This window comes from Lemur catta, chromosome 7 (genome assembly GCF_020740605.2).
Source record: "Lemur catta isolate mLemCat1 chromosome 7, mLemCat1.pri, whole genome shotgun sequence".
Classification (NCBI taxonomy): Eukaryota; Metazoa; Chordata; class Mammalia; order Primates; family Lemuridae; genus Lemur; species Lemur catta.
The window spans coordinates 92,969,549-92,988,774 of NC_059134.1; the positions used below are offsets into that span (position 1 = coordinate 92,969,549).

The following is a 19,226-nucleotide window of genomic DNA, read 5'->3' on the forward strand; positions in this document are numbered from 1 at the left end:
TTTATACCTATTGGTTATTATGAATAATGCTGCTATGAACATTTGTGCTCAAGTTTTTGTGTGCACATTTGTTTTCATTTGTCTTAGGTATACACTTAAGACTGGGATTGTTGGGTCATGTGGTAGCTCCACATTTAATCATTTGAGGAATTGCTAGACTGTTTCTAAAGCAGCTGCACCAATTTACATTCCCATCAGCAATTCATGAGGGCTCCAATTCCTCCATGTCCTCTCCAACACTTGTTATTGTCTGTCTTTTTTACTGTAGCTGCCCTAATGGGTGTGAAGTGGTATCTCATTGTGGTTTTGATTTTTATTTCCTAATGACTAATGATTTTTAGCACTTTTTCCTGTGCTTGTTGGTATTTTGCATATCTTCTTTGGAGAAATATCTGTTAAGTCCTTTGCCCATCTTTAAATTGGGTTGTTGGTCTTTTTGTTGTTGAGTTGTAAGAGTTATTCATATATTCTCGATACTAGACCCTTATCCAATATACAATTTGCAAATGTTTTTTTCTCATCTGTAGATTATCTTTTCACTTTCTTGCTAGTGTCCTTTGATGAGCAAAAATTGTTTAATTTAATGAAGCCTAAAATATATATAATTTTTTCTTTTGCTGTTTATGCTTTCAAGTCATAGCTAAAAATCTAAGGTTTCCCCTCATTTTTTACACATGCCCTTTATCATGTTTAAAAAGTTCCCTTGGCCGGGCAAGGTGGCTCACGCCTGTAATCGTAGCATTCTGGGAGGCCAAGGCAGGTGGATCACTCAAGGTCAGGAGTTCGAGACCAGCCTGAGCAAGAGTGAGACCCCTGTCTCTACTAAAAATAGAAAGAAATGATTTGGACAGCTAAAAAATCTATATAGAAAAAATTAGCCAGGCATGGTGGCGCATGCCTGTAGTCCCAGCTACTTGGGAGGCTGAGGCAGAAGGATAGCTTGAGCCCAGGAGTTTGAGGTTGCTGTGAGCTAGGCTGATGCCACGGCACTCTAACCCAGGCAATAGAGCGAAACTCTGTCTCAAAAAAAAAAAAAAAAAAAGTTCCCTTTTATTTCTAGCTTTTTTTTTTAGCGTTTTTATCAAGAAAGAGTGATGGATTTTTGTCAAATGCTTTTTCTGCATCAATTTGAAATGTTCGTATGGGGGTTTTCTTCATCCCATTAATGTAATATATTACATTGATTGATTTTTCTATATAGAAACAACATTGCATTCCTGGGATAAACTCCACTTGGTGATGATGTATAATCCTCTTAGTATGTTAATTTGGTATGGTAATATATTGTTAAAAATTTTTGCCTCTATACTCATAAGGGATATTGGTCTATGGTTTTCTTGTGATGTCTCTATCGTTATTATCAGGATAATGTTGGCTTCCTAGATAACGAGGTAGAACGTATTCTCTCCTCTTCCATTCCAGAGTAGCTGGAACTACAGGCATGGGCCACCATGTCTGGCTAATTTTTTTATGTATATATTTTTAGTTGTTCAGATAATTTCTTTCTATTTTTTAGTAGAGACAGGGTCTCGCTGTTGCTCAGGCTGGTCTCGAACTCCTGAGCTCAAACGATCCTCCCACCTCGGCCTCCCAGAGTGCTGGGATTACAGGCATGAGCCACCGCGCCCAGCCCTCCTCTTCCATTTTTTGAAAGAGTTTGAGAAAGATCAGTGTTAATTCTTCTTCAGATGTTTGGTAAAACTCACCATCTGGTCCTGAGCTTTTCTTTGTTGGGAGATTTTTGGTTACTTATTTATTCTCTTTATGTGTCATTGGTCTGTTCATATTTCTATTTCTTCTTGAGTCAGTTTTGGTAGTTTGTGTATGCATGACATTCTAGAAAAGCCAAAACTAGGTACAGAAATCAGTTCACAGATGACCAGATGGGACTTTAGGAGATGATAGAGCCCTATTTTGATTAGTATGGTGGTTACCCAATTGTAAACATTTGATAAAAGTCATAGAACTGTACACCTAGGAACAATAAATTTTTCTGTATATAACATATACCTCAATGAACCTAAGTTTAAAGAAACTTGACATTATGTGCAGGAGCACCACTTCCTCTGTGCCATCAGAGGTAGCATTGCTCTCACAGTCCTGCACCGGCACATTTGCCATGCGAAGTAGTCTCTCATTTTCAACTGAAGCTAATGGACAAGCAAGACATTTGTATTTGTGAAAGACAGGGAGAGCTCTTTATTTTTAACCAACATCTTTTTTCTTTCGTACTTTTCATATTCTTTGTTATATTAATATTTGAATGGAAGTTAATTTACCATGGATCTTGCACCTGATATCAGAATTTTTCTTCCTTGTAAAATTTTGAAGTGGCAAAAGAGAAATTTTGCTTTTTTATCCCACAAGATTCGAATAATTCTCAAATAGACATTTTACTGAGAGATTAAGTGGAATTAAATAACTACAAGTTAAATACAGTTCTTAAAAATTATTTTGTTTAATGTTTAAAATGCTATTCTGCCAAATAATTCTGTAAAGATTAGAATTATAAAAGATAATTGAATCTCTATTATTCTGCCTAGTATTCTTATTTAAATTTGTACAAACATTTGTTGATTCCAAAAGAATAAAATGTTCTTCCTAAAGTTATCTGGCTAGCACACTCACTCTTAATATTCATATGAACTATCAGTCTATTTTCCTATTTATTTAAATATTTGAAACTTAATAATTGTGTTTGCACATCAAATGAAAAGCTTTCAATTATCATTAATTATTGTAATATCATTTGATCCTGCAACAATAAATATATGTGTACTCACCAACTGATTGAAATAATTTCAACATATAAAGCACAAAAGGAGATTTTTCAGTTCAAGTGACTTCTAAAATGCTTACCTGTGTTCAAAAATGAATGTTCAAATATTTAAAATAAATCCAAATTACCTGCTTTGTTTGTATTCCTGATGTAATTACATTGGTTTACTGTGATGTCCCTTTCCTAATCACAGGATTGTTGATCTTGCACGATTTGAGAGATGTCAGAAATGACACCAAAATATGTATTCAACTATTTGAACTTCCAAACGCTGAAACCCAGATTAAATAGAAGAGTGTGGCTGTGGTGGAAGGCTGAAATCAAACTTCAGTGCCTACTGACTCACAGTGGTTCTCATTTAGATTGGGAGTCAGTGGAGCAGCCAGCTTCCCAGCCCACTAGGGACAGCTCCACAAGCCAGCACTTCATTCACTCAGTCTACAAATCTTTACTGAACACCTACTATGTGCCATGCTCTGTTAGGCACCAGGGATGCAGCAGTGAACAAGACAGTATCTGGCTGGACAGAGAAAAGCAAACAGTTAGTTACACTAAAGTGTGTGGGATAGATTTGATTGCATTAATGGTCCCAACTATTGGCCTACCTGTATTGAATACAGGTAGATATTTTGCCCTGTCACTTTGTACTCTCCTCACACTCTGACTGTGGACTGGCCTAGGGGGTTGCTTTGGCCAGTAGAGTAAATAAAGGAGAAGTGATGTGTCAATTCTGAGCATAGGTCTCAAGAGGCCCTGCCACTTTTCCTCTCTTTTAGATCTCTGATCACCATAAGAACAAGACCAGGCCAGCCTCTTGAAGGATGAGAGACCCCATGGAGCAAATCCCAGTTATCCCAGCTGAGACCATCCTAAATCAACAACCAATAGCCAGCTGAGCACCAGACATGTGTGAAAGCCCAGCCAAGATCAGCAGATCTGCCCAATTGACTCATAGACTCATGAGCTAAATTTTGAAGAGCTTTGTTATGCAGCAACAGCTAACTGATTAACAGAGTGTTAGTGCAGTGACAGAGAACGTGCTCAGTGCCAAGAGATTCAAAGGAACCATTGAAAACCCAGCAAAGGAAAAAAGAACCACAAGGAAAACTAGTAATAGGTAACTATGTGTCAGACACTATGCTAAGTTATATATTATCACCATTCTCTATTTACAAATAACGCCTTTATGTCCCAAAGAGATTAAGTAACTTGTCATGGCCCCACTGCTTGCTAAGTAGTGGACCCAAGACTTGAACCTAGGTCTGTATGACTCTAGAAGGTAAGGTTTCAATTGCCATGCTGTACCATGAGGGAGAGCAAAAAAGCAGTGAGAGAATTCTTATTTTGGATTCTGTGTTTCCAGAATTAGAATTGTTTAACTCAGTTCATTCATGTATTTATTCACTCATTTATATAATCTGTATGTTAAACTTGGGTTCTTTATGTTCATTTCAGCCCATTCAAAAAACTCACTAAGGACAAAAAGGGCATCAGTGTGCCAAGGTGAGGTGTCCCATAAATCATCTGGCATTGGGAGGGGGCAAGCAGAAAAAGCATTCAGACGTTTGTTAAATTAAACCAATTTCAAATTCTCATGTATCCACAACAGCCCATCTCACCAATACCACGTCCCACCTGCCAGTTTTTCAGCAAAGACCCAGAGAAAAAAGCCAACCTTGCCCTGTGTCCACCTTCTGCAAACACAGCAACATTTACACATCCTGGTCTACACTTCCTGCTGCCCTCCCTTCCCTTCCTCCCTGCCCCTACTCTTGGAACCCCAGCACTGGGGGAGGAGGTAGGGCTGTGGTGTCTGGCCCTATTTCCTGGAGCTGGCCAGTTCCTGCCTTGGCCTCTCTCCTTGGCCAGAGAGAAACCCTCACAACAGCATCTAGAGTTCTCCAACTGAAAGCAATAGCTACAGATTCCAGCCAACTTAAGCAAAAGGTGGTTATTAGAGGAGCCCAAAGGAACTCACAGAACCGAGGACAAAGCTGCAGAACAAGGCTGGGAAGGAAGCACAAGCAGGGCAGCTCTGGAGGCTCTCGGTTGCAGGAAACAGTCAAGGGGCTTTCTGGGTGTTGCTGCCACCGTGAATCAGCTAGAACCAATTTTAGGTTTCGTTGTTGTGTCTGCTCTAGATTCCATTTCAGACAAAGAAACAGTAAGCAACCCACCCCTTCAGCTAGAAGAGAGCAGGCACCTGGGCTGATGGCCCTGGAAGACTGTAAAGTCGAGGTGGGACACCCCCAAAAGGAAACGGGGATGTTCTTACTAGATGTCTCCTATGCAATTTCTCTTCACATCTCACCAACAAAGGGAAGGGGCAGGGAGCAGCTTCGAGTGCTCATCGGGGAGACCTAATCTAATCGGAGGGTCTCCCCAAAGAAGCGACGTCTGCACTGAGTCCTGAAGGACAGGAAGTTGGCCAGGTGCAGGGGTGAGGTGGGAGAGCACTGAACAAAGTGGGAACCACACGAGCAAAGAGGGAGGGAAGAGTTTTGTGCAGCCTTCCAGATCGCCCACCCACCACTCGGTGCGGGCCCCTCACGATGGACACTGGTAGTTTGCACACCAGCCTTCATGCCCTTTCTTCTGACAATGCCTCCTAAATGCCACTTGCATAGCCGCCCCTCCCAGCTCAGTCTGCCCGGTCCGGGGCCGGGGGTGGAGCTTCGGATGCAGGCCTGACTCCCGCGGGCCGGTCTTACTGCCTGGCCACAGGAATTGGTCAAGGATGCTCATGTGACCTGAGCTGAACCAATCAGTGTGAACCTCAAGACTTTTGAGGAACAGTGAAACCCCCCCCCCACCCCCCCCCCCCACACACACACCCCACCAGACTTAAACCAGACGGTGCAAGGTCTGGAGTAGTTGAAGCCATATTGCCATCACGTGGAGCTTAAGAACAAAGCTCTTGGAGAAGAGCCCAGACCAGGATCTGTGATAACAGTGTTTGAGCTGCTGGGTCAAGCTGCACTTACGGCTAGATCTCCCCCTGGACTTTCCAGTGATGTGAGCCAATAAATGTCATTTGGCTCCAACGGGCCCTCCCCAACAGCCCCACTTGGCCACTGGGATGAGAGTCAGTCTTTTACCTCAGAGGCCATCAAGCCTGACTCCCCTCCCATTTTACTGTGGGAAAACTGAGGTCCAAAGAGATGGAGAGAGTATCTAAAATCTCAACATTTTAGCCACCAGGCCGAGAGCTAAAAGTCTGGGGAGCGTCCCACCATGTCTCGATCCCTCTCCAGGAGGATCAGCACCAGTGGCTGACAGAGTTTAGTGTTAAATCAGCTTCTGGAATGCTCTCTCCACTCATCCCCAGCCAAGATTGAGAAAAGCCTAAAGTCATTGCAGTCCCCCTAGGGGTTTATCAGTCAAGCAGCTGTTTTGTTTTTGTTTTTCACAAACCTGCTATATTAGTTTCCTAGAGCTGCTATAACAAACTGCCACAAACTCGGTTGCTGAAAACAACAAAAATGTATTCTCTCACAGCTCAGGAGGCCAGAAGTTGCACACCAGCAGGTGTCAGCAGGGCTGCTTCCTCTGGAGGCTCCGAGGAAGAATCTGTTCCATGCCTCCCTCCTGGCTTCTGGTGCCAGCAATCCTAGGAGTGTCTTGTCTGGTACCTGCGTCACTCCAATTTCTATCTTCTGACTCCATCTTCATGTGGCCTCTGGCTGGGTGTGTCACCTCTATGTCTCTGTGTCTCCAAATCTCCCTCTTCTTATAAGGACACAAGTTGTAGGATTTAGGGCCCACCTTAATCCAGTACGAACTCATTTTACTTAACTAATTACAGCTGCCAAAACCCTATTTCCAAATAAGGTCACATCCTGGGGTCCTGGGTATGAATTTGGGGGGATACCACTCAATCTAGTACATCTACAATGTGTCTACCCAGCAACATGTTACCTTCCATGAGAGATACCAAAGACTATTGGGAGAAAATGGTGTGTCCAATAGTAACACAAGCCCCAGGCTCACGTTCATTCAACACACATTTCTTGAGCACCTACTGTGCGCAAGACACGATGCTAGGTACCAAAGGACCAACAACACCTTTGGCACAGGCCCTGCACTCAGAGAGCTCACAGTCCAGAGAAGGAGCTTAGAGGCTGGCGAGGCCATAAGCAGTTAGGAGTCTTGTCTCACCCTTTCATAAACTGTGTGACCTGAAGCAACCCCTCTTCCTCTCTGGGCCTGTTTCCTTCTCTGTAACATGAGGGTGTTGGAGGAGACAATCTTTAAGGTACTTTGAAGCTCTGAAATTCTGAGAGCTTTTTCTAAGTATGTGAAAATGCTTTGTAAACTGCAAAGTGCTGCACACACAAGGAGAGGCAGAATAACATTAATGGTTACATAAATCGGTCTATCCAGGGTTCAAATCCCAGCTCTGCCACTTATAAGCCTCTATGACCTTAGACAAGTCACTTTTTCTTTCTGGACCTCAGTTTCCTCTTCCATAAAACGGGATAATAAGGGTGCCCATCTCATAGAGATATCATGAGGATTAGAGCAATGAATTGATGTGGTGTTGAGGCCAGGGCATAACACACGGCAAGTGCTCAATAACTATTAGCTACTATTATCACTAGACATGCTCTAGCTTACAGCTTAGGTGGGAGATAAAAATAATGGGTGCAAAGGATAGAGAAAAACAGCAGATAGTGGATCAGCCAGAGGGTTCTCAAGTGCCAGTGTGGACAGTCCCGTGGGGACCAGGGCACATATCTGCCCTTTAACAGCAGGACAGAGAGTAGCAACGTCAGGGTCACTCCATAGACTCAGGGACTCGGCAGAAGAACTGGAAAATAGGCTGGGAATAAACTGAGCTCATGCAAGAGGACAAACTTCAGCTCAGCTGGGTTCAAATCCAGCTCTCTCCCCTCCTGTGTGGCCTTGGGTTGGTGACTTAACATCTCTGGATCTCAATTTCATCTTCTGTAAAATAAGGATCATAATGATAGACTCTACCTCACAGGGTTGTTGTAAAGACTGACTTTTACTGGAGGTATGAAGCCGACCTCCAATAAATGTTAGCAGTTAGTAAAGGGACTGACACTGTTACTCACTCCCCACAGATCAGCTGCTAATCTGGGGGAAAGTATCATTCCTGCTCAGAGATGAATCAGATGCATATTATAGGAGTTTGGGGGAGTAACACTTTTTACTACTCTAGATCTCAAAAATTCCAAAAGGCCTGCACCATCCAAAGCTAGGCGCTTAACAGAAGCCAGACCAGAATTAAAGGTAAATGTAAATGTTATTTTTAAAGAGGAGCCATCTCCTTGCTCATCCCTGCATCTTTCCCACTCTTGCCTGAAGAACCCCCTCCTCTACATTAAGACTGCTTTTTTTTTTTAACAGACCCTCATCCCTGGCCATGCATCTCATACTTTGGGATTTGTCCCCCCTATGAGGGCTGTCCGGAAAGTATCCAGCCATTGTTAATATAATGGCTTGTATTTATGGCTGGATACTTTCTGGACAGCCTGCATCTTGTTGGCTCTCCCACTCCTGATCCTTGTCTGGCAAATGGGCCCTGCCTTTGGAATTCTCCACCCCACCTTCAGCTCTTCAGCTTTGGTTCAGTCCCTGACAATTGAATTCTCTACGTTGCTGCCCCAAACCCAGCAATCACCAAGCCTTCCTGGAACCTTCAACATGAGTTCTAGCAACACTGTATTGCCTAATAGAACACCATTTTAATTAGGACTATGTTTGGCTGCAAAAACTGGAATACCGTCCTGTAGTGGCTTAAACTGAGTGGGGGTTATTCATCTTCTACAATAAGGAGTAGGCAGCCCAGAGCTGGGGTGGCAGCTTAACCAAGCTCTGAGGGACTTGGGATCTCTCCATGCTTCTGCTCTGCCACCCTTAGCTTTTGTCTTCATAGCTTTTGCCTCATGGTCACAAGACAATTGCTGCCCTTCCAGATCTCAGTTCTACATTATAAGCAAAACAAAAAGAAGCAACAAAGACTGTACCTATAGTAGGAAAGCAAAAACTTTCCCATAAACCTTCAGCTTACTACTCACTGGCCAAAAGTGTATCACATGGCCACCTCTAGCTGCAAGAGAGTCTGAGAAGCAAGCAGTTTTAGGTCAACACATTGACTTACAAATAAAATATGGGTGATATTAGTAAGGAAGCAAGGCAAATTAATATAAAGTAAACCAGAGGTCAGTAAACTACAGCCAGTGAACCAAATCTGGCCCACTACCTCTTTTTTTAACTTTTAAAAAATTATTGATATATCATAGTTGTACATAGTTTAGGGGTGCATGTGATGAGAAACACACTCCTAAAGTTTTAAGGCCCAGACCTGGAAAGTAGCATAGATCACCTGCTGTCATGGACTGAAGGTGTCCCCTCAAACTTCATGTGTTGAAATGAAACCCTAATCTCCAATGTGATAGTATTTGGGGATGCGCCTTTGGAAGGTAATTAGGTCATGAGGGTGGAGTCCTCATGGTGGGATTAGTACACTTAGAAGAAAAGACAGTATGAGAGCCTCTCCCCACACCACCCCCCTCTCTCTGCCATGTGAGCACCCAGTGAGAAAGCAGGCCCTGCCCAGACACTGGATCTGCCTGAGCCTTGATCTTGGACTTCTCAGCCTCCAGACTGTGAGAAATAAATGTTTCTTGTTTTAAGTCACCCAACCTCTGGTATTTTTGTTATAGTAGCCTGAACTAAGATACTTCCCTTCATTATCCAGTAAGTCAGCAGTCCATCTACCCACGAGGAAGGCTGGGAAATGTAGTCTTTGGCTGGGCAACGATGGGACTAGCTACAATCCAATTATTCTGGACAAATGAGAGAATGAACTTTGGTAGACAATTAGTGGTACCTATCACATAAGTTAGGCTCATGAGTCCTTATTGACCTCAAAGAGTGAGATACTTGACATCTTGTGTTTCCAGTAGGTCTCAGGCCCCACGGGTACAGAGGCATACCGTCCCAGGCTCCTGAGAGGTTAGTTCCATTCACCGTGTCTGGTAGAGGTGGTCTTCTACTCACATCATTAGTGGCTCCCAGCCAAGGCATGAAAATGGGACTACACCCATGAAGGGACCTACTCCCTGGCCCGTTACAGCCCTTCACCTGGCACACTGATGACCTTACGTTCTGCCTCACACCATATTCATGGTCTCAGCAAGGCCTAAAACTTCACCCTTTATGGATGGTTTAGACAATTACATTCCTTAAGGAAAATTCAACAACAAACAGTTTGTGCAAAGTACACAACTCCTGAGGCCTTAGGCCTCCTAAGAAACATCCGCACCACCGCTTTCCCTCACAATGAATAAAAAGGATTAGAATCTGGGAAACTTGCTGTACCAGCCTGTCACAACCTTAATCCAAGGGAGTGACACTAACTTCAGGTATAATGTAAGGGGAGAGACTGGAGACGGGAGCGTATTCTGCCCTCCGTGGAGAGCCCAGACTGCCCCCACACACCGGGGACTGACTGTCCCAGGCCTCTGTCAGTGAAATGCATCTGGCCTATATACAGCATATATCTCTTCCCTCAGGGCTCAAGGTGGCAGCACAGTCATCAGATAAATTAATTCCTGTTAATGTGCCAAGGAGAAGAGCGCTTCCAGGTCACCAGAGCCTCTCAGAGACAAGTTTGCCCTGTTCATTAAATTTGTCATAGTGAACTATCAGGCCTAAGACAGGAGAGACTGGAGCAGGCAGGACATGCTCTTAATAAACCGAAACCCACAACCTTCCAAGGGTGGCCCTGGAAGTAGCCTCTCCAGGTAGGGTCCAGAAGACCAGCTCCGTCCCTTTAAGTCTTTCCTTTCCCAAAGGGATATTTTGGTCCCAAAGGTAACAAGGTAATCAGATAGTACCCTCCCAGTGGAGACCAGCCCAAAACTAGGAAGCAGGAAGCCCCATCCCTGGATGAGGAAGAGGGAAGGGCACATATCCTAGAGCAAAGGGCCAGGGGCCTGGTGGACAAGGACAGGGACTGGGGCAGAGCTGGGGGCTGGTGGACAGCGTTTATTTTTCACTTCCCTAGTGCCCGCCAAGGGCTGTGTTAAGCTCAGGTGAAGGTTTGTGCAGTTAGCACATGAGAGTTTAAATGCACCTCCTGGGTTTTGCCTTTTTGTTATGGAAATTTTCAGATGTACCCAAAAGTAAGGAAACTCTTTTAATGGACCCCCAGGTACCTATGCTGAACTTCAACAATTACCAACATGTTGTTTATCTTGTTTTATTTATCGATCTTTTTTAGAAAAATCTGTTTGGTGAGTATTCTGAGTATTTTAAAGCAAATCCCAGACATGATATCACCTCACCCATAAATTAAATAGCACTCATTAAATGCTGTTTGATATATTACAAACATGACAGTCCCTACTTTCAACCATGCCAGCTAGCTAGTGTTTTGAGCAAGAAGGTTGGGACCCATAGGTCTAGCTTAGCCCTTAGTTTCACAACGAAGAGAATTCAGGCCCCAGGGGGAGAGTGGCGGGCCCAACGCTGGTGCTAGAGCGGGAACCAGAGAGAAGTCGGTCCTCCGGGCTGCCTGGTGAGTGACGGACCCAGCTAGCGATCAGCTTCCCAGGCCGGATCTTTGGAAGGGGGTGGGGGACCCTGCACTCTGCACACGCACACGCTTCTGGAAGCGCAGGGCGGGAGCGCGGCGGGCCAGAAATGCAGCCAAGTCCTGGGACGTGCCAGCTGTGGTAACCCGAGCGAGGGGTCCCGGGTCCGGGGAACAGGGGTGGCCTTGGAAAAAGGAGGGGGCCTGCTCCCACGACTGGCGGGCTAACTGCGCCGCCGCCGCCGCCGCCGCCCCGGGGCACCATATGGACAGCAGGCCAGCGAGACTGGCTCGGTGTCAGCGCCCGGGGCTGGAAGCAGGCAGTTGTCCCCGCGGGAGCGGCCACTGGGTGCGGCGCTGCAGGTGCGGCGCGGGGTGGCACGGATGGGCGTCAGGTGCACTAGACGAGGTGAGCGCCAGGTCGCCTTCGTGGCCTGAGAGCGCAGGTCGGGACCCGGGAGCTAGCGGCTGGCCGCGGCGGGGGGGACAGTATTTTCTGGAAGGAGGAGCAGGTGCTGCCTTGAGGCTCAGGGAGCTGGGATCCCGGCTGTCGGGAGGGTCTCTGATGGGGGTACAGGGCGAACAGATTGAGGTCCGCAAGAGGCGATGTGGCCTCCGGCCTCTGGGAGCGCTGCCAGGGGTCTCCGGCTTGGGAGAAGGACGGGGGCAGCAAAAATGAGGCGGAGGAGAGGACCACAGCAATGTTCTGGAACAGTGAGAAGGGCTTGGCAGAGGGGCGCGGGGCCGGTACGCCGGTCTCTGGAGGCAGAGGGGCCGAGGCTCCCGGGGCGCAGCCCGGGTCCTGGAGGGGCGGAGCGGAAGAAGGGCCTGCCGCCCAGCCGAGGGGGCGTTAGCAGCTGAGGGTGGGGGGAGGGTGATGGAGCCCTTCCGGGAAGGGCGCGAGGCTCAAGCGTCCGGAGAAACCTTCTGCGGCTGCCGAGGCCCCCCACCATGCGCTTGCGGCAGGCGCAGGGGCTGAGCCCGGCCGGGACCCGGACGCGAGGCGGACGCGCGAACGCCAGTTCTCCCGGGCTGTGGCTTTAAGGGCGCGCGGGCCCTTTAAGGAGGGACCGGGGGCGTGCCAGGAAATGAGTCCTGGGCCCGCCTCGCCGGGAGGCCGCCTCGGTGGCCCGAGTCTGCCGGGCTGAGCCAGCGCCGGCGGCGGGGAGGCAGCGCGGCGTGGGCTTGTGCCCCCCTAGGCCTCCCTCCCGCGTTCTTTGGACCCTCGTCCTGAGCACCTCTGATCCTCCCGCACCCCTCCTTCCATCCCCCTGCACGCCCGCCCTCCATTCAGCTCCCTGCACGTCTCCGCTTCCTCTCTTCCATAGCAGCCCATGCCTCCCTCTCTCTGCGCCCCTTCCCATCCTGTCCCCGCCCTTTTCCTACACCTTCGCCCCGCATTCGTCCTTCCCCTGCCCGCCCCCGCGCTTCCATTCCTCTCCCCTCGCTCTTCCCTGCGACCCCTCCCTACTAGGCCCCAGCCCCTTCTCCCCTCACTGGTCATTTCTGTCCCGGCCTCACCACCTTAGCCTGTCGCTCCCCGCTGCCCTGTGTCTGGCTCCTGAGCCCCCTCAGGGTGGGAGCAGTTGTGGGGCGGCACAGCTGGGCTCACCCCAAATTAGAATCTCTCCATCCTGGAGGAGCCTGGGAAGGCCTCTGGGCCACCCCCTATGTAACAATTGAGGGCTGTAGCTTGCAGAAAGCACAAGTGAGCTCACTGCCCTGTACCCCAGGGAATCAGCTCACTGCCCTGTACCCCAGCTCCTCTACTACCATGAACAGAGCCCCTCTGAAGCGGTCCAGGATCCTCCACATGGCGCTGACCGGGGCCACCAATGCCTCTGGAGAGGCAGAGGCCAGCGGGGAGAAGCCCTTTCTACTGCGCGCATTGCAGATCGCACTGGTGGTCTCCCTATACTGGGTCATCTCCATCTCCATGGTGTTCCTTAACAAGTACCTGCTGGACAGCCCCTCCCTGCAGCTGGACGCCCCCATCTTTGTCACATTCTACCAGTGCCTGGTGACCACACTGCTATGCAAGGGCCTCAGCACACTGGCCATCTGCTGCCCTGGTACCGTGGACTTCCCCACGCTGCACCTGGACCTCAGGGTGGCACGCAGCGTCCTGCCCTTGTCAGTGGTCTTCATTGGCATGATCACCTTCAATAACCTCTGCCTCAAGTATGTCGGTGTGGCCTTCTACAATGTGGGCCGCTCACTCACCACCGTCTTCAACGTGCTGCTCTCCTACCTGCTGCTCAAGCAGACCACCTCCTTCTACGCCCTGCTCACCTGCGGCATCATCATCGGTGAGTGGCAGCTGGGGCCAAGGGGAATAGGGTGGGCATGGGGACTGAAACCCTAAAGAACAACCCTTCCAGGCATCTTTAGACTGTCATTGGTCCCAGCTCCCTTGGTGCAACTGGGATATGAAGAAGAGTGTGGGGCCCAGAGAGAGCAAATAACTTGTTTAAGGTCACCCAGCAAGTTAGGGGCCCAGCCAGGGCAAGAACAATAATTAATAATAATAATAGCAACACCAACAAAAAAATAAAAAATAAAAACAGTAAAAAGGAAAGAGAATAACAGTAACAAAAGCACCAAAAGCAACTGACATTAAGTGCTTAAAATATGCCAGGCACACAAATCTAAGCATTTTAGCCCTATTAACTTAACCATTCCTCATAACAAGGTGGGATTATGATCTACATTTTGCAGAGAGAAAACTAAGGCACAGAGAGGTTAAGTATTAATAATTTGTCCAACATCACACAGCCAATAAGTGTCAAAGCTGGGATCTGAACTCGAGCAATCTGGCTCCATAGCTCACGCACTTGACCACTATACTATATTGCTTCTCAAGAGCTCAAGTGTCCTGATTCCCCATCCAGTGCTCTTTGTAGAAGAACACTCTGACCATGCATCACCCTCTGACCATGCCAGCTCAGGATAACACCTGAGACAGTGACAAGAGATATGCTTTGAGAGGCCTTAGCCGTCTTCCCAGATTTGACTCTCAGAAAATACTAATTATTGATAGGGACATTGTGCTAATCATGTCACATATACCATCTCCTTTGTTCTCCCAGAGGTACCCTGAATGGTGGCATCACTGTGATCATCTCCATACAAATGAGGAAACTGAGGCTCAGAGAGATTAAGTTACTTTCCCAAGGCCACATGGCTCGAAAGTAGCCGGGCTGGGATGCAAAACCTAAATGGGCCGGACTCCCAGACTTCAGCTCTCTGCTCTTTTCTTGTCCACTGGAGGTTAGAACTTCACTATCTGATACAGTAGCCACTGGCTCATGTATTTAAATCAATTAAAATGAAATAAGGCCGGGTGCGGTGGCTCACACCTGTAATCCTAGCACTCTGGGAGGCCCAGGCAGGAGGATGGCTCGAGGTCAGGAGTTCGAGACCAGCCTGAGCAAGAGCGAGACCCCGTCTCTACTAAAAATAGAAAGAAATGATCTGGACAGCTAAAATTATATATGTGGAAAAAAATTAGCTGGGCATGGTGGCACATGTCTGTAGTCCCAGCTACTCAGGAGGCTGAGGCAGTAGGATTGCTTAAGCCCAGGAGTTTGAGGTTGCTGTGAGCTAGGCTGTCACCACGGCACTCTAGCCCGGGCAACAGAGCAAGACTCTGTCTCAAAAAAAAAAGAAAAAAAGAAAGAAAATTTTAAATACTCAATTCTTCAATTATAGGTGTTATAACCTGATTCTGTAGCCACATGTGGCTGGGGGCTTTTATTGTATTGGACAGCACAGATTATAGAACGTTTCTATCATTGCAAAATGTTTTATTGGGCAGCACACTGGCTTAGAGGTCTCCAGCATTCCCTTCCCTGGGAGTCTTCCTAGGGCTATGTCATCTAGGAATGTGAGTTTTATTTGAACCTGTTCAGGTTTTTCCTGTTGCCATAAAGTTAATCTTGTTTGGCCTACATATTCTTCACTGGTGTCTCAGCTAAGTGTACTGATTGGCAGGGGAAAAGGCCCATCCCATGCCACCTGTCCTAGAAAATGTTTCCCTTTGTTGAGCAACAGCTAGATCTAGGGCTGCTCAGTCTAGGTTCAAGAGGGGAGAGGGGAGAAGGGTGCGATTAAAGTTGGAGGAGCTGGCCGGGCATGGTGGCTCACGCCTGTAATCCTAGCACTCTGGGAGGCTGAGGCGGGCGGATCACTCGAGCTCAGGAGTTTGAGACCAGCCTGAGCAAGAGCGAGACCCCGTCTCTACTAAAAAAAAAAATAGAAAGAAATTATCTGGCCAACTAAAAATATATATAGAAAAAATGAGGCCGGGCGCGGTGGCTCACGCCTGTAATCCTAGCACTCTGGGAGGCCGAGGCGGGCGGATCGTTTGAGCTCAGGAGTTCGAGACCAGCCTGAGCAAGAGCAAGACCCTGTCTCTACTAAAAATAGAAAGAAATTATCTGGCCAACTAAAAATATATATACATAAAAATTAGCCGGGCATGGTGGCGCATGTCTGTAGTCCCAGCTACTCGGGAGGCTGAGGCAGTAGGATCGCTTAAGCCCAGGAGTTTGAGGTTGCTGTGAGCTAGGCTGACGCCAGGGCACTCACTCTAGCCTGGACAACAGAGCGAGACTCTGTCTCAAATAAATAAATTAATTAAATAAAGTGGGAGGAGCTGCTAAGAGCCCCTCCCCAGCAGAGCTCTCCCAACCTGCTCCCACTGCTCTCCCCCCCAGGGGAGAAGGTAAGCCTCACTTCCTCGTTGTCCCCAAATGCCCCTGGGATCTCCACTTCCTTCTTGCTGACCCTGCCAGGAATGGAGTGGAAGGCAGGGCTCCCAGTAGGAGAATTTGCATGTGGGAAGGCGGAGTCACTAGGGAAACTGGGCCCAGATCCCAAAGGTAATCCAAGTAGCTGATGGTGAGACAGCTTCAGACTGGGGCAGGGGCTGGGGAGGCGGGTGCTCTCTGCTACCCCAGACCTGGCCCTCTATCTGCCCTTTCCCCTTTCTTCCTCCTTGTGGGGGAAGATGAGTCTCAGGTGACTATTCCAGGCCTCTCCTTTCTGTGCCCCCCTCAACCCCATCACATGGTACCTTTCAAAGCTCCTGGCTGAGAGTCCCTCTGTCTGGAACTTTGAGGTTGCAGTCCCTTCTGGACTCAGAAGGTGGCCAGCATGAGGACTGGGGGCTGGGTACCTGTTGTGCAAGTTTCTACCAACAAAGAGGAGAGCACTGCATGTTGGGTGCTTGTGATGTAGTAGGTACCCTGTCTCCTTTAATATTCACAACCATCTCCATAACAACTTCCATTCATCCATTTATTCTATAACTATTAATTGATGGCTAAGCACATGTCAGGCACTGTGCCAGGCTTTGAGGGTACAAGTTTAGAAAAGGTCGCCTTGGCTCCTACACTCCTGTCATGCCCATGGTGTGTGGCAGTAAATGACAGTTACACTAGCTTGATAAGGGCTGCAGTGGGGCATAGAAGGTGCTGTGGGAGGGGGCAGTCTGTGCAGGCTCTCTGGAGGAAGTATTATGTAGGTTTAGAGGAAGAAGTGGGGAAAGAATATTCTAGACAGAAGGAAGAGCATGTGCACTTCTTCATGGCTGGGCCACAGCAAGACTCATCAGACATGAGGCTGCCCAATCAGGCAGACTCCACACGGTGCAGGCCTTGAGTGAGTCTGGAAATTTCCTGAAGGCAATGGAGAGCCATAGGGAGGCTTTAAGCCAGGACAGGGCCTGAATAGATCTGTACTTTAGGAAGGTCATTCCGGTTGCAAGGTGGAGAGTAGATTGGTTGGAGTGGGGGACAAGAAAGTGACCCAGATCTTCACAGATGAAGGAAAGGAGCTCAGAGAGCTCCCAGGCCACTCGGCTTCTAAATTGCAGAGCCCAGCTGGAGGCCAAATCTCTCTAACACCAAAGCTTTTCCACTACCCCATGCTGCCAGGTGCTGTGGCAGGAGACACAACATGTAAAATTCAGCCCCAAGCTGAATGTCATCCAGCTAAAGAGACCAGACTGTCTCCATGGCCATGTGCCTAGCAGCCCAGGGCGGGCACGGGGCTTTGAAGGAAGGGAAGGTCTGGGTGCTGGGGGTATCAGGAAAGGATTTCCCCCTGGAGAGGCCAGCTTTGACCTTGAAGAATGAGTAGAATCCCCCTGGAAAGGAGGAGGGTATTTCAGGTACAGGACGTGAGCAAGGACACTGAGCCCTAGAGTTAGGAGCAGGGAGATGAGATGGTCTCAGGGTGATCGTGGGACGGAGAAAGGGCTGGCAAGGGTGCAGGAAGCCCGGCATGCCAGGCCGAGGAGTGTACACTTAGTGGTGGGCGGCGGGGAGCCTGGACACCCTTTGAGCAGGTAGCACAAGTTTAGGATCTCAGAAAGAGTCGACACAAGTGATTCTAACTTAATGTTTCCTGTAATGACATTGTAGACTCCTATTTTATGGAAGAGGAAACCAAGGCTTAGAGACCTTAAGTCACTTGCCCAAGGTCACCTTAACAACTAAGTGACACTCATCCTGCAGAACTCAGTTCAAACGTTACTTTCCAGATGCCCCAGGCCAGCACAGTCGCCGGGTTACGGGTTTTCAAAGCACCCTGTGCTATTTTATGGACCGCATTACAATTCTTATAATTGTAATTAAAGAAATAATTGGGGGATGATTTGTTTTAGTGTCTTTCTCCTCTGCTAGATGTAAGCTCCGGGAGGAGGTTTTCTTGCCCTGGGCTTTGCGTGTGGTGGAGACTTTGGACGTGTTTGTGGGGCGGAGGGACGGGGGGCAGCAGTACACAGTTGCCCGTCTTCCTCCTGGTCCTCATCCCTCTTTTCCCCCTCGCCTGCTCCTCCCCTCCCCGCTGCAGGTGGCTTCTGGCTGGGTGTGGACCAGGAGGGGGCAGAGGGGACCCTGTCCTTGGTGGGCACCCTGTTTGGCGTGCTGGCCAGCCTCTGCGTCTCGCTCAATGCCATCTACACCAAGAAGGTGCTCCCAGCGGTGGACAGCAGCATCTGGCGCCTGACCTTCTACAACAACGTCAATGCCTGTGTCCTCTTCCTGCCCCTGCTGCTGCTGCTCGGGGAGCTGCGGGCCCTGCGGGACTTTGCCCAGCTGGGCAGTGCCCACTTCTGGGGGATGATGACACTGGGCGGCCTGTTTGGCTTTGCCATCGGCTATGTGACGGGACTGCAGATCAAGTTCACCAGTCCCCTGACCCACAACGTGTCGGGCACGGCCAAGGCCTGTGCCCAGACAGTGCTGGCCGTCCTCTACTACGAGGAGACCAAGAGCTTCCTCTGGTGGACGAGCAACATGATGGTGCTGGGAGGCTCCTCCGCCTACACCTGGGTCCGGGGCTGGGAGATGAAGAAGTCTCAGGAGGAGCCCAGCCCCAAAGAGGGTGAGAAGAGCCCCTTGGCCGTGTGAGCTGCTTCGGGGACCCTGGACGGCCTGGCCCTGGGGGGAGTACTCAGGTGGGGTCAGAGCAGCAATGAAGGCTGTCCGCATGGACCCAGAAAGGGGTGTGTGTTGTGGCCTGGGTATTGCTTACAGACCTGATCAGAATGTGGTGGTTGAAAAGGAACCAGTGTTTTCGAGTAACATCAGAAAGTTGCCACAACTTTCTTTGCCCTCTTTCCTATTTCTGGGTGTTCGTCCTTCCTTAGGGATCACCCTAGAGGGAGTGGCACCCCTTCCTGCCCCCACCCAGGGCCTGTCTACCTCCACATCACCCTGGGGTTGGGGATGGGCGGCAGCTTTGAAGGGACAGTATTGGTATAGCCATGAAGTCTCCACTTATACTCAAGGGAGATGGGGACATGACCCCACCACAGCCAACTGACGGGGTCGAGAAGCCTTCCCTCTCCAGCGGGCAGGTGGCATAGCTTTG

The 19,226-nt window shown here is 48.7% G+C and overlaps 1 protein-coding gene across 3 annotated transcripts; it reads left to right on the forward strand.

Annotated features, from left to right (window-relative positions):
- The first annotated feature begins 11,422 nt into the window (after window positions 1-11,422).
- On the forward strand, window positions 11,423-18,956 carry SLC35C1 (solute carrier family 35 member C1). Of its 3 annotated transcripts, none has more exons than XM_045557889.1 (3): window positions 11,423-11,487; window positions 13,128-13,654; window positions 18,204-18,956. In XM_045557889.1, the coding sequence occupies exons 2-3, from the start codon at window positions 13,159-13,161 to the stop codon at window positions 18,761-18,763; spliced, it is 1,056 nt and encodes a 351-aa protein (XP_045413845.1). In that variant the 5' UTR covers window positions 11,423-11,487; window positions 13,128-13,158; the 3' UTR covers window positions 18,764-18,956. The 3 variants fall into 3 exon arrangements, with proteins under 3 accessions (XP_045413845.1, XP_045413843.1, XP_045413844.1); XM_045557887.1 differs by having other exon boundaries at window positions 11,432-11,487; window positions 13,107-13,654; XM_045557888.1 differs by lacking the exon at window positions 11,423-11,487 and adding an exon at window positions 11,666-11,754 and having other exon boundaries at window positions 13,107-13,654.
- Window positions 18,957-19,226: the final 270 nt, after the last annotated feature.